The sequence below is a fragment of the Pseudorca crassidens genome, chromosome 2 (genome assembly GCF_039906515.1).
Source record: "Pseudorca crassidens isolate mPseCra1 chromosome 2, mPseCra1.hap1, whole genome shotgun sequence".
In the NCBI taxonomy this organism is placed as follows: domain Eukaryota; kingdom Metazoa; phylum Chordata; class Mammalia; order Artiodactyla; family Delphinidae; genus Pseudorca; species Pseudorca crassidens.
The window spans coordinates 110,867,621-110,888,806 of NC_090297.1; the positions used below are offsets into that span (position 1 = coordinate 110,867,621).

The 21,186-nt window shown below is 56.3% G+C and overlaps 2 protein-coding genes and 1 long non-coding RNA gene across 13 annotated transcripts in view; 1 reads left to right on the plus strand and 2 right to left on the minus strand.

Annotated features, from left to right (window-relative positions):
- Positions 1 to 1,880, minus strand: part of GATAD2B (GATA zinc finger domain containing 2B) — an 82,539-nt gene extending 80,659 nt beyond the window's left edge. For 2 of the 3 annotated variants that reach the window (XM_067727882.1, XM_067727880.1), the window contains exon 1: positions 1,708 to 1,880. The gene's annotated coding sequence lies outside the window, so the exon portion shown is untranslated. The remainder of the gene's footprint in view (positions 1 to 1,707) is intronic. The other variant, XM_067727879.1, reaches the window with a different exon arrangement.
- Positions 1,639 to 10,662, plus strand: LOC137219407 (uncharacterized). Of its 3 annotated transcripts, XR_010941116.1 has the most exons (5): positions 1,887 to 2,100; positions 4,301 to 4,490; positions 5,269 to 5,397; positions 5,529 to 5,602; positions 10,544 to 10,662. It is a non-coding gene; the product is annotated as an uncharacterized lncRNA (long non-coding RNA). The 3 variants fall into 3 exon arrangements; XR_010941115.1 differs by lacking the exons at positions 1,887 to 2,100; positions 10,544 to 10,662 and adding an exon at positions 1,639 to 1,793 and having other exon boundaries at positions 5,529 to 5,982; XR_010941114.1 differs by lacking the exon at positions 10,544 to 10,662 and having other exon boundaries at positions 5,529 to 5,982.
- On the minus strand, positions 6,111 to 21,183 carry DENND4B (DENN domain containing 4B). 7 transcript variants are annotated; one of them, XM_067727861.1, is made up of 29 exons: positions 21,045 to 21,183; positions 19,895 to 20,043; positions 18,806 to 19,145; positions 17,948 to 18,200; positions 17,624 to 17,693; positions 17,255 to 17,424; positions 16,938 to 17,182; positions 16,436 to 16,502; positions 16,281 to 16,339; positions 15,969 to 16,113; positions 15,519 to 15,694; positions 15,263 to 15,363; positions 14,293 to 14,508; positions 13,606 to 13,751; positions 13,166 to 13,305; positions 12,947 to 13,073; positions 12,351 to 12,557; positions 11,889 to 12,017; positions 10,647 to 10,836; positions 10,243 to 10,410; positions 9,594 to 9,982; positions 9,308 to 9,430; positions 8,937 to 9,106; positions 8,714 to 8,855; positions 8,215 to 8,451; positions 7,564 to 7,681; positions 7,307 to 7,472; positions 7,154 to 7,218; positions 6,111 to 7,053 (listed from the first exon to the last, which is right to left on the minus strand). In XM_067727861.1, the coding sequence occupies exons 2-29, from the start codon at positions 19,902 to 19,904 to the stop codon at positions 6,908 to 6,910; spliced, it is 4,515 nt and encodes a 1,504-aa protein (XP_067583962.1). In that variant the 5' UTR covers positions 19,905 to 20,043; positions 21,045 to 21,183; the 3' UTR covers positions 6,111 to 6,907. The 7 variants fall into 7 exon arrangements, with proteins under 7 accessions (XP_067583962.1, XP_067583960.1, XP_067583965.1 ...); XM_067727859.1 differs by having other exon boundaries at positions 9,591 to 9,982; XM_067727864.1 differs by lacking the exon at positions 21,045 to 21,183 and adding an exon at positions 20,580 to 20,714 and having other exon boundaries at positions 9,591 to 9,982.
- Between the last annotated feature and the right edge of the window lie 3 nt (positions 21,184 to 21,186).

The window sequence follows — 21,186 nt, forward strand, 5'->3', positions numbered from 1 at the left end:
ATATTAAGCCTGTCCAAAGCACCACCTTTACCAGCTCCAGCAGTAGCCTCTTTCCCAACCAAGCACCAACAGAAATGCTACTACAGGACAATACCCTACCGAGACTGCTCCAACACCAAAAATATGAATCCAAATGGTTATCTCAAGGAAGAGTTTAAATCAGTGTATCAAAGAAGGAGCAGTAAAGTTAGCACTAAACTCCCAAATAGGATAATCTCCAACATACAGACAACAACATATAGACAGCCCGCTGCTGCAAGAAAACAACCAGAAGTCATCTGTACTGGGATGGGGACTGGATGGCTGGAGAACACAGGTGAGAGAGAGAGAGACTTCTTTTCACTTTGTATCACATGCATGCATTGTCTTTTTTAAAAATAATTTTGAGAGAAAAATGTTTTAAAAACTCAAAAGCATCAGCTCTTCTCCCAACACAGATCTGTTAAACCGGCTTTTACTCCAGCTGCTGCAAGTTCAAATCTCTTTCAGTCTGGCCTGAAAGCACTACTCTTTTCCTTTGCTGAAACACACTACGTTAAGCATCTCCCTGCTCTCTTCACACGCACACAAAAGCCCTCTAAATAATCATTTATTAGAAATGAGAAAACTGGTTCTCGGAAGGCTACCTGATTCTCCAGATGACAGCAGCAGAAAAGGCTGATAGCTAGCTCAGTTAGCATCCACATGCCACCCACCCACCATCAATGCCTCCATCTCCACTTCAGGGCCAGCCCTATGAACTAACACCTTGTGTGTGGAGGGAAGTTGATGCTAGGGAAGAATCCAAGGAGGCTACCATACCTTTATGAAGGGGAAAAGTGCCTGGGCCGGCGAATGGCACCGAAAGCTCTGCACTCATAGGAGTGGCTAGCTCCTTAGAGCAGGGAGGCAAAAAGTACTCTAAGTCCGGATTTGGTTTAGTAAAAGGTAAGTTCTAGTTCCATCGACCCTCAGGCACTGAACTGGGATACAGATCCAGTGGGTCCCAGAAGCCCGGCTGAAGAAAGGGGTAGTTTAGTCCCTACAGAAGACAAGTACCCACACAGGCTTAGACAATTCCCTTCTAAGGGAGGACGAGGGAACGGTGGACGATGAAATAAAGGAGTAAGGTTCTGCGTTCCAGATCCCTTCGCCTTAAGAAAGGTAATCATCCCGTGCTTCCTTCACCCTTAAGGATCCCCCATTTGTCCCAACCGCCAGCAAACACAAACAAGACTGAGAGCAGGGAGCGGCCCCCGCACCCTGAGGGCACCACTGGGGGTGGAGAGAGTTAAGGGGGGGCGCGCTAGAGAGGAAGGAGGGGAGCATGGCGGGCCTGAGGCAGTGAGTGAAAGCGGGGAAGGCGGGGGAAACGGGGCGCGAGGGAGGGGAGAAAGAGTAAAAGGAGAAGAAATGAAGGGACACGAGCTGGGGGCGCGCGAGGCCGAAGTGAAAGACCGGGGCGCGCGCGCGGAGCGGGGGGAGGGGATGAGGTGAAGGGGGAGCGCGAGGCGGGGGCGCGCGGTGCCGGGGTGGGGGGAGGGGGACGCAAGGCGGGGGCGCGCGGGCGGGCGTCGGCTCGCGGGCGCTTCCCCTCCCCCCGCCCCTCCACCTTTCCCTTCCCCCACCTCCGCCACCACCGCCTCCTCCCAGCCTCCCTCCCTTCCTCGCTCCTCACCGCCCCCGGGCGGGCGGGCGGCCAGGCTGGCCTAGGCCAAAGCTCCTCACCTGGCGGTGGCGGTGTAACTCCCGGCTAGCTCGCCTCCCCAGGCGGCGGCGGCGGCGGCGTCGAAAAAGGAAGAGGCTACGGCACAGTAGGTTCCGGACCCCGCTGACGGGACCGGGGGCGGGGGTGGGAGAGGGGGGCGGGCCGGACCCGGGCGGGCGGGCGGAGCAGACACTGCGGTACAGACGGGGGCAGCGGCGGCGGCGGCGGCTGCACCGGCGGCGGCGGCACCACACAAACAAGGACGCTGATTGGGCAGCTGCCAAGCGCCTCGACTCCGCCTTCCCCACACGCCACGACGCCCATTGGGCGACCTGAGCCGGCCTCCCCGCCCTCCTCTTCTCGGCTACACCAATAGGAGACAGGATGCCGGGGCTACACCCCACCCTTGAAGAGTGAGTGGCTGGAGAAGTGATGATTGGCGTACCTAAGACCCAATCGTAAACGGAGGAGGGGGATGGTCTAGCGGGGGCGCGTTAATGGGTACCTCGGCCAGTCCCAGACACATCCGGGTCTTCAGCAGCCCATTAAGTGTCGGGGGTCAAAAAATCGCTTCAGGCTGCAACTTTACCTTAGAGACGTTTTGGTCCCCAGGCAGCCGCCGTACCCCAGTATCCCAAAACCGGGATTCCCCTTTGGCCTGTTCTCATTCTTCCAATTCTAAAGATGGAGACTGGCGAACGGCGCTGGGCTCTGTGTTGGATGGTGTTTCATCCCGACAGAATCCAGAAATTTCACGATAGAAGTAGCTTGAGGCGCTCAGGCCTTGCAGTCTATTTGGGGCGTGGCCTGTCTCCATCTGCCAAAGGCCTTGAGCTTCCTGGTCTTCATTGTATCCCAGCATGGTCCTGTCGTGACTGAACCACGACAGGAGAAAAAAAGGCAGCTAGCCAGATTGCTGAGAAATTACGCCGTGCAGAGCCCTCGCAGCTCCTCTCGGGATCTCTTGGTCTGGTCAGGTTCACAGTAAGGGAAACAGCTTCCCACTCCACCGACTCCACTCAAGGCCCAACTCCTGCTAGCCTCCCTACTTCCCAAAAGCAGTTAGGCCCACCTAAACTCTCAGCGTTTCTCGAGCACTTACCACAAGTATTGTTCTTGAGCATCTGAGGATAGGGACCAAGTATCAGAGTCAGTGTGTTGAAGGAATAATAATAGCTAACGTTTTGGGAAAAAAGACTGAGGCACTGTGCTATATATGCATCCTTATTTATTCTTTTAAGAGCTATGCGTGGGTTATTTTATTTATTCCTCATAACTCTGTGGGGTAGATGCTGTTATCCCCATTTTACAGATGAGGAAAATGAGGTACAAATCAAATGACTTGCCCAAAGTTACACATGGTAAGTGGCAGAGCTGAAATTTGAATCCAGGTAGATCAAGAAACAGGTTCAGGGGCTTCCCTGGTGGCGCAGTGGCTGGGAGTCCGCCTGCCGATGCAGGGGACACGGGTTTGTGCCCCGGTCCGGGAGGATCCCACATGCCGCGGAGCGGCTGGGCCCGTGGGCCATGGCCAATGAGCCTGCGCGTCCGGAGCCTGTGCTCCGCAACGGGAGAGGCCACGTTAGTGAGAGGCCCGAGTACCGCAAAAAAAAAAAAAAGGTTCAGAGAGGCTAAGGAACTTGAAAAGGTCAGACAGCTAATTAGTGACTAAGCAGTGGTTTGAACCCAGAAATAACTGGTTCCAGAAGCACTAGAATGTGTTTTTTCGAATCATTTAGAAGTCATGCTGTGCAATAGAAATGAAACTAATGAAGGACATGTCCACAAAAATACAGGTGGGCCCCTGAACACACACACATGCAGAGGCATGCCCCAATTCTAAAGTGGATAAAACACCTTCTCTTTCCAAGAACATGGTCTCTGGAGTCCAACTGTCTGGGTTTGGATCTCTTACCAGTTGTGTGATTTGGGTGCAAGTTACTTAACCTCTAGTTTCTATGCCCTACTTTCCCTATCTTTAAAATGGGAATGCTTGATGAGTACCTAGTTCATAGGGTAATGGTGAGGATTATAAAATATACATTTTAGATGTTCAGAGGGGTACTTCCCTGGTGGCGCAGGGTAAGACCTCATGCTCCCAATGCAGGGGGCCTGGGTTCGATCCCTGGTCAGGGAACTATATCCCACGTGCATGCTGCAACTAAGAGTTTGCATGCCACAACTAAGGAGCCCACGAGTCGCAACTAAGGAGCCCATGTGCTGCAACTAAGGAGCCCGCCTGCTGCAACTAAGACCTGGTGCAAACAAATATTTTTTTTAAAAAAAGCTCAGGATAGTGCTAAGCACATAGTAAGTACTCAGTAAACATTAACTATTATGAGAATTTTCCTGACTTTTCCAACAATTTCACCCTCTTAGTTCAAAATTCAGCTTCGATTGGTATTCTACCTGTAGTACCTGTCTTTTACCACACTGAAAATTATGTCATTTTAATTCCTTCACTGGCTCGGTTATTTCACACACGATAGAAGACCTATTATGTGACTAGATACTCTTCTATGCGCTGGGGATATACAGTAAATGGGACAAAGTCACTGCCCTCATGGAAGGTACAGCCCTCTTTCCCTAACCTGCTGCTTTGTCCATTATCAGTCCAGGGCACTCTCTGCTGTCTGAAGGGCCATTCTTCAAGGGCTGCAAGGATATGAGAAACACAGTGGTGGAAGATACTAGCCTGAGGAAGATACTAGTGAGGCCTGAGAAAATGCCTTTCAGCAAAATTAAAATCAGGCCGTGGAGGGGGAACTTTCAATCTGGAGCGATCAAGCTCCAAGACAGACAGGTAAGCAAGGCCACTGGTGTAGTGGACGTGACTTTGCCCTATGCAGGCTCTGTTCGTTTTTTTTGTGGCTAACATTTATTGAGTGTGTTTAGCACTTTATGTAGATTATATAATTAATCTTTGAACAACCTCCCCAATTTGCAGATGAGGAAAAACTGAGGCACAGCAGTTAAGTAACTTGTCTGATGTAATAAAATTAGTAAGTGCCAGAGACAAGATTTAATTAAAATTTGTCATACTTGAACCTACACACTCTAAAGTCAGGGAAAAGAAATGGGGCCAGGTAATTTGGACTTATCCTGCCCCTCATACAGTTCCCTAAGCCACAGGACAGAGATGTCAGATGCTGTGGTGAGTACTTTGCTATTGGAATCTGCAGGTACTCTTGCGGTTAAAGAATTCTGTAGTTCCACCCATCTGACTACAGGCCTGTTGAAAAATGAGCAGCATAAGCTGGGAGGCAGAGTCATCATTGGGGCATTCTAGACCAGGAAGACTGTATGCTCTATTAAGGTAGGGACTGAGCCCCAAAATTCGCTCTATAATTCCAGATGGTTCAGTGCACAGCTGGGCATGCTACACTCAACAGAAACTTATGTTTTCAGGAAGGAAGTCACTCAACTTTGCAGAAGGTTGTTGGGGATGATACAGGGAAAGTTTGACTCTAGGGAGTGAGGTCTGATCAGAACCTGGGGTGACATGAGGGTTCCCCTCTGAAGAAGGCATCTCCTAGTCCCTGGCAAAAACAGATGGCATTCCCTAAGCCCCTCCTTTGCAGCTCCTTTAGGACACTGCTCAAGTTAGGATGGGGACGCATCCTCTGGCTTGAAGGTCCCAGAATTCAGGAGTAGTATGGCTCTCTTCATCCACCGATATCCACCCCCAGGAATTTGCGCTAGAGGCTCATGTAAGTTATTTCCTCCATTGACACTCCTGCCCTCCTTCCCCAAGATATTTCTGTTTTGTTGGCTAATTCCCTTTGGTAATTGATTTTGCAGCTCTGTTAGGAGTGTTTCCTGTGTTTATTTCATTATATAGGAAAGAAAGGGAGAACTCCGAGTGGACCAAAAGGATTAGAAAAATGATGCCTGGATGCCTGGCGCCCACACGCAGTGAGCCCCTTAATCCTTGCCCCTGTCTTCCTGGTGCTGTCCCCAGGTTGAGTCCCTGGTTGGAAGAGTACTGCCTTCAACTAGAGCAACTAAGGAGGCCTAGAATGAGATCCAGGGCTCCCAGGATGCGTGAGAGCTGCCCTGTGGAGGTACTGGAGAAGTTGGGAGGGGGAAGCTGTGGGGAGAGGAAAGAAGGCAGAGATGAGCTCAGGGCCCCCAGAGAATGGAGTCTTTGTGTGGGGTACAGATGAGGGACAAGGGGGTGATTGTGTGGGAGGGCCGGAAGTACCACACAGACTGGCACCACCATAGCCAGCACCGGATTCACCCCTCTCCTGCTCCAAGAACTCCCTGTGCCCCAAGGGACCAGAACCAGACCTGGTCAGGGAAAGCAGTGCGTGCCTGAAGGCAGCAAGGGATGCAAAGGTGGAAAGGAGGATGTGTAGCCAGGAGAAAAAGTGAGGTATCCCCCACCATTATCCCAGACTCAGAGAACAGGAGGCAGAAGGAAAAAGACAGAAGCAGCTTTTACTATATTACATCCAACAAAACTTCGCAAGGAACAATCCTTATTGCACAGTCAGGGCCCTGGGTGGGTGAAGCATTCCCCAAGGTGGAGTGGACAGAAAGGATCAGGACCAGAGGGGCACCAGTTTTTCCTAAGGGGAGGCTGGGACTCCTCTAGCTCCCACCTCCTAACTTTCAAGGAGCTACAAACCACTGGACCACGTGGGCCCATTTCCCTTCTCTTTCTCACTGTCCATAAGAACCTCATAAGCAAGGGGGCTGTGGCTCCAGAATAAATAACTTAAAATAAAATACAAACACTAAGGTAGAAAAGCATGGAGAGCCTTGGGCTCCTTCGGCAACTCTAGGGAAGCGGGACCATCATTGGTGGGGAATGACATCCCTCCCTCCCATTCAGGGCAAAGGCTCAGTAGCTGTGTATCTTTCTAGTTGTTTTTTAAAACAAAAACTTATAAAATGACCAGGGCAGTGCAGATCTGTGGGTACCCTGGAGAGGAGTTCCTGGTATAGGATGAGGCGGAACAGAGATGTGCCAGCTCCCCCCAGGCCTCCTCCAACATCAACATGAGCACAGAGGGCAGGTTGGAGATAGGGGAATTGTGACTTTTGGTAACAGTGGGTCCCTCTTCCTGCTGCCCCCATTCAGAGCCTACGGCTCGGCATGCTTCCCAGCCTATTCCCAACTCCTCTATGAAAGCAACAGGGAAGCAGGTTATCTCTAGAATCCATTCTCCCTCACCTCCTCAGCCCAGGCTGGAGAAGGAAGCTTAAGGGTCCCTAGCATTCCAGAGGTGCTCCAAAATATTTTCGGCAGTCAATGGCCTTTGGGGTGGGCATCTGTGCCCGCCGCTGCCTCAGTTCCTCCTTGCCCGTGCTGCTGGCCAGCTTGTTAAAGGCGGACTTGTACTTCTTGTCAAAGGCCACTAGGAAAGAGGGTGGAGGTAGGTCAGTATATTAGGATTCCAAGCTTCCACACCTGGCCCCAGATCCCTAAACTCCTCAGCCCCCTGCCTGCTCCCTCACCTATGTCCACGTGGTCCTTGCCCAGAGCAGCCAATGTCAGGAATAAGATCTCACGGTAGATGCCCCTGGAGTGGAGGCAAAAGGGTATAAGTGAGATAAAGGGGGTATGGAGCCCAGGACAGACCAGGGACCTCTCAGATAGGAACACGATACCTCTGCAGGTGCAGGCCAGTGGGAGGGGGCCCTAGAGTTTCCAGCAGGAGCCCTATAGCCTTGTGCACCTCATTGAGACCGACATGGCGCAGCACGGACTCCAGCAATGCTAGACTAAGGGATGCAGGTACTGGGCCTGGCCATACCACCCGCTGGGGGATCTGGCCTGGGTGAAAAAAAAGAAGGTAGCCAGGATTATTGAGCCCTCTAAGTCTGGGACCTTCCCCTTCCCATCCTAGGCCAAATACCAGACTTACTGTGGACCCTCCAGAGCACATAGAGAGGTGGGCAGCTGTTGGGGTCAGGGGTCAGGACATCCCACAGCAGCCGCACCTGCACAGATGCTGGATCAGGCATTATCCAAGGAGATGGGGCCTGCGGGGAGCCAAGATAAAGGAGAGAGGCTCATGGGGTGGGAGGCAGGGGACAGGAAATGGACAGGCGTTATTCCAAGAGACAGGAACATTACAGGACATAGCCAAAGAGAAGAGAGAAAGGAACTCTTGTTCCCCGTGGGAATGCAAGCTCTATTGAGAGCAAGGACTCTGTTTTGTAATCTGCTACATCCCTAGTGCCTAAAACTCTGCCTGGAACCTAAAAGGTGCTCAATAAACATTGGTGCAGTGAATAGAGCAATAAGTAGATGAACATTAACCAATTATTGTCTGGGTACCAGGCACTACACTAGGTGCCTTAACAACAGCCCTGTCTGTGGGGGTGGGGGGGCGGCACTTATGCCATTTTACAGATGAGAAATTGTAGCTCAGAGTAGTGAAGTGAAAGGGCCGGGAGTCAAACCAGGTACAACCAACTCCAAAGCCTGTGCTCTTTCTATAGCACTGAAGACACAGAGGACTGAGAAACAGAGCTGGGAGATGAGGAAGCAGGGACCATATCAGGGAACTGACCTGGGGAGGTGGGGGGCCATCACAGGAGGCCAGCACCAGGCATGGCAGAATACTGGGCAGGCGTAGCCGCTGGAAATACCACAGAAGGTTCCAGAAGATGATGGGGTGAGCAGCAGGCAGCTCAGGCAACGCCAGTACCTCACTGCCCTCATTCTCTACCAGCGACTCCAGTTCCTTACGCAGCACCAGGGGGCTCAGATACGCCCATGCCCCACTCTCGACACGCCGGGACGTACCCTGTCAGGCACAAAGTGGGAGGGCAATGGAGGGCATGTACCACAGCCCCATCCTCAGAGCCACAATTCCCACTGGGCCACCATGTCCAACAGCTTCTGGGACGTCCCTTGCCCTCAATGCCTACCTCTCCCCAGCACCACTGGGGCCACCCACAGGGCAACACACACACACACACACACACACACACACACACACACACACACACACACACACACACACACACACACACACACTGCTTGTGCCCCTTTGGCCCAGCCCTTACCCCCACGTGTCCGTTGCAGAGCTGGGGCTCATCCAGGGCAAGGCAGAGCCTGCGGTCACTGAGCACAGGGCCTGGGCCCCCAGGGACAGGAGCATCTTTGCTGCCACTGGCACCAGCAGAGGCAGACTTGGGGCTGGGGGCACTGCAGCGAGATAGCAGGAGGGTCAGCCCTCGGACCTCCACCTCCCTGCCCCACCCACAGCACTCGCCCTGCTTTGGGCACCTTGGTCGGGAATCAAAGGTCTGGACACTGAGTAGGGGCACAAAGGGGCAGGTGCAGAAGGGACAGGTTGTGTTGAGGTTGGAGTCATCAGGTGCCCAGCCAGCCATGATCTCCTCATCATACACCAGGGAATCACAGGCGCGGCACAAGGAGCAGCTAGACAGCAGGATCTGCAGGCAAGGAGACCCCAGGAAGCAGGCCCCTTTTGGCCTCTAGGCTCTGGAGCCCGTGCTCCTTCCCCAGCCCCTCTCATCTTCACATCCCAGCCCAGGCTCCTCCCACCTCCTCCCCAACCCCTGCCTTTGACAGAGTGAATGGGTGTGGTGTATGTGTGTGTTCAAGCACATCTGCGTGGGAGGGATTATCCTCACTTCCAGGGAAGGTGGCTGCAAGGATCCAGGGGTGTCACTGAGGCGCTCTGAGGAATGGCGAAGGCTCACGCTGCTGAGAGAAGATTCTGAGAGGTCCCACTCACTGCCCAGAGAGGCTGAGCTCTGCCATTACATGAGAAAGCATAGTTAGCCACACCCATGCTCCTCTTCACCCAGGATGCTGGCTTCAGCCACCCCTCAAGGCCCTCTCTGCGCACTCCTGGTTAGCAGCTCCTCCCCAGGCCTCCCGGTGCTAAAGTGTCTGGACCCTCCCCTCACTGGCTACCTCGGATGCAGTGGATCCAGGGCGCTCCCGTGGGCGCAGAAGGCTGTCCATGGGGCTGCGGCGGGCTGGGGGAGGCAGGTCAGAGGGCAGCTCAGGCGGAGGAACACGAGAGGCAGGGGAGCGGCGGGAAGGAGTGAGCAGCTGTTGGAGGCGGGCACCCAGCCCTCTTCGGGGGGTGCTGGCCTCATCCTGATGCCAGCCAGCCTTGGGCACCCGCCCACTTGGCCCTTGCAGGGTTTCAGTGGACTGGGTACTCAGGGCTGAGCCTGCGTCCCCTGGGCTGCCTCCAGGTGCCGGCTCCTCCCCGGTCAGGCTCAGGTCTGAGAGGCTTCCATCGTGCCAGGGCACAGGTGATCCCCGGGGTTCCAGCACCCCCAAGGCCTCTATCACTACAGGGCAGAAAAGACTCAGGGAAGATGGAGGCCAGTCCCTCCTCCAGGAACTGAGTAAACACAATTCCTGGCTGTACAGACTCTGGCACCACAGCCCCCACCATGGTGACAGTCCAGGCAAGATTCCCTCAGCGCCTACAGTGCCCACCACAAAGCACCACCCGTCCCTCCTGGCTCTGGCCTTCCCCGCTTTCACTGGCAAGTGGTCAGGGAAGCTGACGGGGCTGAGGGTTGGGGTGTGGGACGAGGGCACTCACTGTGGGCCACGGCAGCCTCCACAGTGGGCTGTGCCCCTCGGGCACTCCCCAGGCTGCCACTCTTCACCAGGCGCCCCGCAGGCGAGGCAGGGTCCCTCAGGCTTCGCCCAGCCCAGGTAGTCTGGCGCTGAAGGGGGCGGGTAGGGGAGGGGCGCTCCAGATAGGGCTCTGTAAAAGATAGAGAGGGGATTGAAAGGCAGCCAGCTAGAAACCCAGCCCCCAGTTCCGAAACAGAGCTCCTTAAGTGGACCTGGATTTATGGGGCTCCTCCCAGGCAGAACTTCATCTCTTTTGTTACCAGGCAAGTATAGTTGATCCACTCTGAGAACGCCCAGTGCCAGCCACTAGGCCAGCCCTAGCTCTCCACGCCTATCCCTCTGCCCGTGTCACCAGCCCCTACCCACCTGTCTGGGAGCCGCCTGCCTCTTGTGCTGCCGTCTCTGCCTCCTCCTCCTGCTTCTGACGCTGCCACCGCTGCCGCCGTTCTCTCAAGGGCTGGCGGAACTGAGCAGCCCCCAGGACCACGTTCCGGAGCTTGGCCCAGCGCAGGCGCCCACCCGGTGTACCAGACGGCCACTTGCCTTCCAGCACGGCCTGCCAAGCACAGTGCCCGTGAAGATGGCCTACTTCCATACCCTGGCCTCAGCCTGACGCCAACTGCCTGACCTGGAGCCCCAGGGACCACCTTCTCCTCCAGACATCCTGCCTAGGACTGTCCTGCCAATGGCTCAGCCGGGAGCAAGAGCCCAGAAGAGACAGTTGGCAGCTGCCACCCTGAGGGGTTCTAGAGGAAGCCAGAAGCAGTGGAGACAACCTGGATCCAGACTCTGCTGTTTATAAACTATGGGCTTTGAAGAAATCGGTTCATTTTTTGGGTCATTAGTTTCCTCATCTAAAAAACAGGAAATATAGGTTAGTATCATGGTTAAGGGCCTGAATTCAGGAAACATCGGCGTGCCTGTGTGCATCTCCTAACTCCCTAACTTACTCACTGTGGTACCTCGGACAAGTTACTAAGCCCCTGCAACCTCATGGCCTCATCTGTAAGATGGGGACAATAATCATTCCACTTCATGGGGCTGTGGTAAAGATAAAATGATTTGATGTGGGCTTCCCTGGTGGCGCAGTGGTTGAGAGTCCGCCTGCCGATGCAGGGGACGCAGGTTCGTGCCCCGGTCTGGGAAGATCCCACATGCTGTGGAGCGGCTGGGCCCCTGAGCCATGGCCACTGAGCCTGCGCGTCTGGAGCTGTGCTCCGCAACAAGAGAGGCCGTGACAGTGAGAGGCCCGCATACCACAAAAAGAAAAAAAAAAAAAAAATGATTTGATGTGGAAAATGTATTTGGAACAGGGCCTGGCATATTGGCTCCCACTATTAGCTATCATCGGGAGGTAGCAGTACTCGCCCAACCTCCTTGTCAGGGGTATTGTGGGTGAAGATCAAAGCGGCCAAGTATGAGAAAACCGTCTGTAGGTGCTAAGGCACTAGAGGAGCACAATGGGTGACAATGGTGACAGGACCTTGTTGGATTGTATGGTCCCAATCTCCAAGGAGAGGGGAGAGCGGCAGGTGTCAGGGAGCAGCATCCTTCCCACACACCTACCCGGCACAGGCTGCCATCCCCCCCTCACTCCAAATTAGGTACCTTGTTATAGTAGCCGTAGGTGATGGTGTTGGGCACGATGCCTGCCCGCCGCATGTCCAGCATGACCCGCACGGACAACACGGGCTGCCCATAGTGTGAGCAGAGCTGCATCAACACCCGGTAACACACCTGGGCCAGGAGACGTGCAGGATGAGAGCGGACTCACTCCCAACCCAAATCCTCAAGTCTCAGCAAGCACCCTTCTCCAGCCTCCCCAATTCTCACAGCCTTCACTGGCCCCTGGCAGCTCCTGGGCTTGCCTCAGAGCCACCTACCCTTCCTGCTGACCCTGCCACCCTGCAGTCTCTACTGCTACACCCTGAACATGCTCATTAATTCAGTGAATGTGATGGAGCTCTCAACGTGTGCCCGTGCTCCCCATCTGCTTTCCACGGTCACCAAGTTTCCCTCTCACAGCTCCCATGCCTGCACAAGCCCCTGGGACTGGGCGTAGGTGCCCACCTCGTCGGGCAGCACCACCTTGCGGCTCTCCATCTGGCGCAGCACCTGATAAGCCGTTTGCAGTGCCCGCACCCTGGAGGGCGCCGACCGCACGTAGGCAGGCAGACACAGGAACCACAGCCCATAGCAGTGGCCCAGCAGGCACCGGGCCCAGAGCTCAGGCACAGCTGCTGACTTCTGTGCCATCCGCTGTGCGATCTTCATCTCCTAGGTAGGGCAGGGGACACACCTGGGTGAGTACAATGCCAGGGCAGGGCAGGTCTTAAAATAGTGTGGGAGAAACAGCACCCTCCCTGAGGAAGGGTCTGTGTACTGACAAGGCGGGAGAGATGCTGCACACACAGCCCAGGATCCCCAAGCAGAGATGCCTAGCTTGAGCTCGGGCAGGTGCCCTGGTTTCCCAGAGTGCTCAGAAAATGAAGATGAGAATGATGACAGTGGTAACAATAGCTAATATTTCATGTGCCAGACATAACTGAAACCTTCCAACAACCTTATGGGGTAAATACTATTATACCCATTTTACAGATGAAGAAACTGAAGCAGCAGCCCTTGGCCTGAGCCAGATGCCTCTGGGGGGCCCACCTGCGGGTTACCTGTTTGGTACGGCGAGGGGCAGGACTGCTGGGGGCACTACGGGATGGACCTGGCACAGGCAGAGCCCCGGGTTGCTCTTGAGGAGACTCAAACAGCTCAGCCCGTAGTTCGGGGAACCCATCGTAGCTGGAGGGGCAGAGAGAGGCAACATCAGGCGCAGTCGGCACTAAGTCAGCCCATGGGGCCTCACAACAAGTGAGGGGACAAGAGGCTCTCACCAGTACTGGGGGGTAGATTCACTGCCCTCTGGCGCCGGCGGCTCCTCGGGAGGTGTGATAAAGACAGTGAGCTCACTTCCTGACAGCTCCTCCAGCTCCACCAAGGGTGTTGGCTCCGGCTTCTCCTGCTCTGGGTGGACCTGGAGCAGGATGGTAAGAGAATGAGCATCTCGCAGGAAAGCATAGCCACAGGGAAGGAGGTAGTGGGTCCAGATTCCACCAAGACCCTGGAGACAGAGCTGGGGGATGGAGTGAGGAATGGGAAGACAGTACGTCTATGAGGCCGGTCACATATGCTGCATAGGCTGTGCCCTGTATAACTCCAGGGGCACCATCCCTGCCACAGATGAGATGTAGAGTGTTGATACCTGGGATAACAGAGACTGCCAAGAGGAGAGCAGAGGGCAAAGGGCATGAAGAGAAGGGATAATGCCCAATACCTTGTCAACACAAGAGTCAAAGAATTCCAGGGCAGCATGCCGAGCAGAGCCAAAAGAACATTCCTCAATGAACTGCGAGAACATCTGTGTGTGCAGCAGCTGGGAGTACAGCTTGTGGCTGGAGCGTTCTCGGGATTTGAGGAAGCCTGACAGATGAGAATGGGGCAGAGAGGAAGGTTACCAGGGGTCCCTACCACAGGCACCCCCTTCCGAACCCTTTTCTCGGCTCCCTGCCAACTTGGCGTCCAAGGCCATCAAAGTCATCCCCTCTTTGGCCCCTCTGGCACCACTACACCACACGCCAAGCCGAGCAGCTCAGCTACCCCAGCACCACAGTCCCACGGAATCCCTCCCTTTTATCTGTTGGCACCTAGGACCTCAGACTGGGGAGTCTCCAAGGGAAGAGAGTTTCGCCCATGGGGGCAGCTCACCACAGGCGTCACTGTGTCCCCACCAAGCCCAAGGCTTCCCAGAGGGCAGGGCCACAGCTGGTTCATCTTTGTACCCTTATCCCCTCTCCAAGCCCAGAAGAGCATACAGCTCAAAGCTGGTGCCCACAAAAACGTGTGCTGAGTGAAGGAACAAGAAACTGTGTGATTCCTCGTCCCCCCGGGCTTCCCCATGGAGCCCAGCCCCTGGCCACCCCTCCCGTGACCCCCGCCCCAAGCAGAGACAGGGCCCCTTTACCCTGCAGGAAGAAGAGGTTGTCGACATCACGAGACCCCTCAGAGGGGGCCTGGGTGAGCGGGCGTAGGAAGTCCCGGTAGCCCTTGAGCAGGCAGGCCATGAAGCGGAGGAAGGCTCCCTGGACCTCGCGCTCCAGCTGGGCCCGGCGGCCGCACACTGCCTCATAGTCTGTCAGCAGGAATTCCAGGGAGGCCTCCTCCTCGGGTCCAGTATATGCTGGGGACCAGGGCAGCCTGAGAATCAGGGCCAGCACCCGTAGGGCTTGCCTCAACCCTGCCCTTCACACAGAAGTCACTGTTGCTACCCCACCACCGGCAGGTCCTAACAGACCTGGTACCAATAGTAACTAAAAAGTTACCTTCAGGGACTTCCCTGGGGGTGCAGTGGTTAAGAATCCACCTGCCAATGCAGGGGACACGGGTTCGAGCCCTAGTCCAGGAAGATCCCACATGCCACGGAGCAACTAAGCCTGTGCGCCACAACTACTGAGCCTGCGCTCTAGAGCCCGCGAGCCACAACTACTGAAGCCCACATGCCTAGAGCCCGTGCTCCACAACAAGAGAAGCCACCGCAATGAGAAGCCCATGCACCACAACAAAGAGTAGCCCCCGCTCGCCACAACTAGAAAAAAGCCCGCACGCAGCAATGAAGACCCGATGCAGCCAAAAATAAATAAGTTAATTCATTAAAAAAAAAAAAAGAATTTACAAAAAAAAAAAGTTACTTTCAGGTAACAGTTTCAAGCCTCCCCAATGACAAGCTCAACCTCCCTGACATATTCAGGAATATTAACGTGACATTCGCTTCCGTCTTGCTTAAACTGGAATTTGAATTCCTCTCACTTCCACCAAATGAAAGCCTAACTCCTCTAACCTCCTCAGGTAAGGTCAGCTCCCCACAGGCCTCCCCAAACTGGAGGTTCAAGGTCAATGACAGTTTCCAGCCTCCCACCGCCACCCACGCTCCTCACTCTGATCCAGCTGCTGGTATAGGTTTGTCAGTGTAGTCAGCAGAACCTTGTAGGGTCTGCGGGGCAGGATCCGAGGGGAGAGGGGCTTCTTTTCCTCAGTGCTGTGAGATAAACAGAAGGAAGGAAGGGTGATGGGGCTCCTCGCCAGCCTCCTCCACGTTTTGCCTGAGGCTCCTTTTGAGCAGGTACACTGCATACACCAGCCCTCTCCTGCCCCCCACCTCGAAACCCCCTGGACAAGACCCAGCCCTCTTACTGGAAGAGTGTGTTGGTATCAAGATCAACACAGATGACATCCACAGGCGGGTCATGCAGATCGAAGTAACTGGAGTGGATACCCACGATGAAGGGCACGGGGGCGCTCAGCACGTCTGCCAGCACTAGCGGGCACAGCGGAATGTAGGGGCACTGCCAGTGCAGCGGGAAGATCATCTAAAGCATCAGGGAGTGAGCACCAGTGAGCAGGGCGTAGGGGCAGCAGGAGAGGGGGCCTTGGCCCTGGGGGTGGTGCCTATTGAGAGAAGCTGTGGGAGTTGGGCTCCAAAGAAGAGCTCCTGACGGAAGCTGTATGTCCTGTAGGTCGTGCCCAAGGGTAAAAGGCTGAGGAACCCTCCCCAAGAAAAGAAAAGTAAGGAGAATCTAGGTAGGGACCGGGGCACCAGAAGGAACACTCTAGACAAGGCAGTCTGGGCAGGGTAGCACTCACAGAGACGAGGGCTTCGCAGACGCTGGTGAGCAGGTCCGGCCGCAGTGAGTGGACTAGCAGTTTGTGCTCCGTGAGCACAGCCAGCAGCAGCGTGATAGCCAGCTCTGGGCCCAGGCTCTGCAGCAGCTGCAGGAAGCTGGCACCACTGCGGGCAATGCCAAGGTGGGGGAAGAGTCAGCAGGAGGCCTTTCCCTAGTCACTGGGCACAGACGCCACCTGGGCCCAGCCTGCATAGACCTCAACACCTGTGCCCATCTGCCTGGCACCTACCATGTCCTTGGTCATCAAAGCCCCCCCAACCTGGGCACATACCTGAGGGGCAGGGGTGAGGATACAGGCTGGCAGAGGAGCAGGTTGTCATAGGGAGACATCTGGGAGACAGAAGAGCCACAAGTCAGGATGGTGAAGACTAGCCCCTGGCAGTTCTCCTCCTCCCATCCAGCCCCAGCCTCAGCCTCAGCTCTCACCTGCACCAGGATGCGGGGTCTCTGTGGGGAAGGGAAGGGGACATTGTGAATGAAGTGGGAGATGTGCCTGGGGGAGAGAGGGGTCCAGTCAGAGGCAGACTCCCAGTCTACTTCATTCAGCCACATTTGCTCTTCTCCTTTACCTGTCCACAAGAACCTTACTCCTCCCTGAGATCCACCTCGAGAATGGTGTCAGCCATCAGAGCCTCCATTATGTACAGCATTTATGCAAATCAGAAAAGAGATTCCCTCTGGGCCTGCACAGCCCCTGGACAGGACTTAGCTAGCAAGTGTAGCCTGGATTTCAGGCCCCACTCAGCCCCTCAGCCAGGGGCACTTTTGCAGTGGACCAACTCTCCAGCCACACACTACAGCCCCATCCCCACTCCTCTGCCCACCCAGGTCCCCCCACCCCCAGCTCCAGCCTAATCTCATCCATCTCTCCTGGCCTCCCGAGATCCCCTCATAACCCTTCCCAGTGCCGGGGAAGTCTCGTGCTCACGCTTCCAGGGGCAGGCGGTGGGGGCCTGAGACGGAGTAGCGGTAGAGGAAGGTGAGGAAGGCGCGGAAGGCAGGGAAGGCAGGCCAGCGGGACAGCACAGCGATGGCACGGCGGCTGCGCACAGCTCGGCCCCCCAGTGCCCGGCCCCGCTCCACGGCGCTCAGCAGGCCCAGGGCCCGCGCTTGCCGCTCTGAGAGCCTGGTCCTCGGGAATGCCTCGTAGAACTGCAAGGCAGCACCGTACACCTGGCAGGGGCAGAGGGGCAGTCAGGCGGGCCCTGTGGAGCCCGGACCCCTGACCACACTCTGCACACCCACCTTATCACCAGCTGCACCCGTGAGCACAAAGGTGGAGAAGACGGGCACGGGGTACTTGGTCTGGGCAGGCCAGCACTCGATAGTGGCCCCCATGGGCAGGCAGAAGACGGGCACTGACTCGGGCAGCGGGAACGCCTCATTGTCCTCCTCTGGGTAGCGGCCCAGCAGCTCTGCACCCCCGGCAGAGTGGGGGTACCCAAAAGGAGTAGGGTCAATCAGACTCCAGGGGAAGGAAGCAGGGGATCCCAGAGACGGGCCAAGCGGCAAAGGGGAAGTGAGTTCTGTGGACACTGAAGGTACCAGCCAAGAGGCACCAGGGCAGAGGGACACAGAGGGTCAAGGGGTTGGAGAGACAGAGGGGCTACTCACCTGCCTCATACACCAGCGTGTTGGCCTTGGCCAGGCCCACCTTGTAGCACAGGTACACTGCTGGGCCCCACTGCCCCAGAAATGGCAAGAGACAAGCAGACACACAGCTAACAAAGGTTTCTGGGGTTCATTTTCTCCACCACCCCCACGTGGTCTTTGTCTTTATAACTCCCACTAATCCCAGTCCCCCAAGACGAGAGTCACGCCTCTGGGCCCCGCCCCGCCATTAGACGCCTTGGTCCTAGGATACCCTTTGTGCCCAGGGTCCACACCGTCACACAGAGATGGGGCAGGTCTCAGCTTCTGGCTCGGGGCCCCACTCACCATGCCAGGGTTGAGGTTGCGGGGCAATCGGCAGTAAGTATGAGGCGTTCCCTCGCCCTTGCTGGGCAGCACCAGGCAGAGGTCAGTGATGCCCAGGGCATGCAACCCTGCCCCCTCTGCTGCCCGCCGGTAAGTGAGGTAGGTGCGGGGGTGCCCAGGGCCTGGAGGGGCCAGGTTGGCTGAGTGGCTGTAGGGTGTCGTAGCTAGCACTTGGAAGCCAGGCTTGGGACGTTCCTTCCCCTCATACAACACCCTTGGCACAGAGAACAGAAAGAGATGTCAAAAGTCCAATACAGAGGAGCAAGACCCCAGTCCTGCTAGATCTGCCTACCTAGTCCTACCTACTCAGCCTAGTCAAACCCCAACACCAGGGCCCACTTCTTGCTGACCTCTGCCCTCCAAAATCCTGTGCCCCTCTTCTGCCCTTGGCTCTACTTCTTGATCAGTAACAACTCCTCAAACCTTCCATGGTTCTCAAGCTCATTAATAAATACTAAGAATAAAAGCTACCATTTATTGACTCTGTCCTAAGTCCCTTATATGGATTATCTCACTTAATCTTCTCAACCACGCTATGAGGAGGTATTATTTTCCCCAATTTACAGATGAGGGAAAAGGCTCAGAGGGGCTCAATAACCTGCCTAATGTCACATAGCTAGCAAGTAGCAGCACTAGTATATGCACCCAAATCTGTGTGAGAACTAAGTACGCACAACTTCAGGCCCTTCTCCCTGGCCTGTAGCCCACTCCCTTCCCATTCCCATTGCACATCCCTCATCCCATACCCCTACCTCTCCCTGCCTCACCCCAGTTCTCCTCCCAGCCACCCTTGGTGCCAGCATGGGTAGGTGCACACACCCCAGCTCAACGAGGGGGGGCCTGTCACGCCCCCTCCGGTAGCAGATGACTGGTTGAGTTCCACCCAGGAGCCCAGCACTGAGTTCCAAGGGGTGGCCCCCGGCAGAAGCCTGGATGCATGTGTAGCCCTGGGGCACCTCCTCGCCCAGGGCCCTAGCGATGACTGCCACATCTGTGATGGGCTCAGCTGGCCGGGGAGGGCGAAGGGGCCCACTGGGTTCAGGAACCCACGTTTCCTCAGGGATGGGCGCTCCGTTCCCTGCAAGCCCAGCTATCACGAAGTAATCCACCAGCCGGGGGGGCCGCTCCTCCGCCATGGCCCCCCCCTCACTCACTGCATCTGGAATGGTCAAGTGGGGGAGAGATGAAGCAAGGAAGGCTGGTGTTGCCATGGCAACCAGGGAGTCCCCTCTCTTGCTTCCCTCCTCTTCCTAGTCCTTTCAAGGAAAAGCAGGATCAGTGGTCAGCCAATCCTAAACTCTCCCGCCTGTGACATCACCAGGCCCTCACAGCCCACCACAGCTCCTTAAAGAGACCAGGACCCTCCCTCTTGGTGGTACCAGCCCTCTTCCCAAAGAACCCAAACTCCACTCCACCGCACACAGCTAACCTGGGCTCTGACATCATAGTTTCTGTGTCCTTTTTAAAGACTCCACCCCACTTCACTCCCTAACATAACAGAGATCACAGTCTTTTCTGTAATGGCCTGCAATGACATCATTCCTTCTGGCCATGACATCATGCCAACTACAGTCTTTTTATGGGTTTCTGGCCTTCCTACTCTAGTTGACAATCTAAGAACCTCATGAGCCAGCTAATGTTCTTAAAGAGCCCACTTCTAGGTTTTTGTGAGGACTCCACAAAACCCAAACTTCAAGCGTCTTTTTGCCAGACTCAAGTGTCCTTTTTTCCTAACTTAGCTCCACTATCTGACAAAAAAACCACTGCCCTCCAACCTCCAGGATCCTTAGGTATCCCCAGTTAAGTCCAAAGCAGAGTGGGAGACAGTCCCAGAAATCCCCAAGCCCTCCTCCATGGAGCCCAGAGACAGAAACAGGCCCACAACGGGTCTTCAGTAACTCTTCTCACCTGCCTTCATGGCCCAACCCCAGGGAGTAGGAGCCCCAAGGGTCCCGGGGTGCCCCAGGGTGCAGAAGCTGGGAAAGAGCTTGGTGGGTGGCTTGCAGCTGAGGACCGAAGGCGTGGGGGCCGCTTCAGAGGGGAAGGGAGGTGACTTCCTGAAACAGTGGAGGGGAAGCTGCAGCTCAGCGGAAGCCAGCCTATGGGTGTGTGAGTGTGTGTGTGCGCGCGTGTGCTGGGGGGGGGGGGGTACCGTTGAAGGTGCCAACACAGCATCATTCCAAGTTGGAACCTTAGACTAAAGGACCCGGAGCAAGGCAGAGGAGGCTCAGCCTGGATCCAGGATGTACAATCCTACCTAACCTCCCACCCTTGCCAAGAGAAAAGGGGGCAAAGGAAGCTCAGTAGCCAAGCTGGCTCTCCTTAACCTGGCCTCTGGCCTCACACACATACACACACCAACTCCAGCTTAATTTAGTCTCTACATCTGCGAGGTGAGGCCAGGAGTTAGCGTCAGCCTCCTGATTTAGCTCTGGGACACAGCCCCATGCCTCGTCCCGTGCTGGCGAATGGGAGGGAGCCCTATGCCCTATGCCCTATGCCCAAGGCAGCAGGCGGGAGCCATGAGGTTGAGACCAGCAGAAGAGCGAGTGGCCCCCATCGGCAGGACCTCCGCACCCGGGCCTCTCCTCACCGAGCCAGGGAAGAGTCCTGCAGAAGGCAGCCCTTTCTCCCTGGGGAACGCAAGGGGCAGGGGCGCCACTCCGGGTCGCAACGCCCACAAGCCGGGCGGCGGGAAGTTCGCGTTGGGGATGAGGGCGCGCCGAGCGGGAGGAGGGTGAGGAAGGAGCAGGAGGGCAGAGAGGAGCGGGCGCGCAGGCGGCCGGAGACGTGACGGCAGCAGCGCCGGCCGCCGCGTGACCCGAGCGGAGGGAGGGGTGCTCGAGCTCTAGGACCCGCGGGCGCAGGAGGGGTGCAGGGCGCCAGGGCACTGCTAGCTAACTCCGGGCTGCGCCCTCCCCTCCACTTTCACTTCCCCAGGAGAGAGGAACCGGAACCAGATGTGCAGCGCCGGAGAACAGCTGGGGGAGAGCCCCCGCCCCGCCGGCGCTCCCTCCCTTCCTTCCCCGCCCGCCGCCCCGCCCGGTCCAGCCCCTACCTGCCTGCCCCGCGACTCCCCCGCCGGCCGGCCCGCGGGCGGGTGGCTCGGAAGGCGGGTTGGCTGGCCGGCGGGCGGCGCGGCTACCCGGCCCCGGACATGTCGCACCCGACTCGGGCGCCGCTCCCGCCGGGGCGACGTG

Excerpts from the sequence above, each read along its gene's own strand:
- DENND4B (XM_067727859.1), bottom strand. Across the intron at positions 17,425-17,623 it reads CACGCTGGTGTATGAGGCAG|AGCTGCTGGGCCGCTACCCA; the intron begins GTGAGTAGCCCC and ends CCGGGGGTGCAG. Across the intron at positions 9,983-10,242 it reads GGAGGCTGCCGTGGCCCACA|TGATAGAGGCCTTGGGGGTG; the intron begins GTGAGTGCCCTC and ends TCTGCCCTGTAG.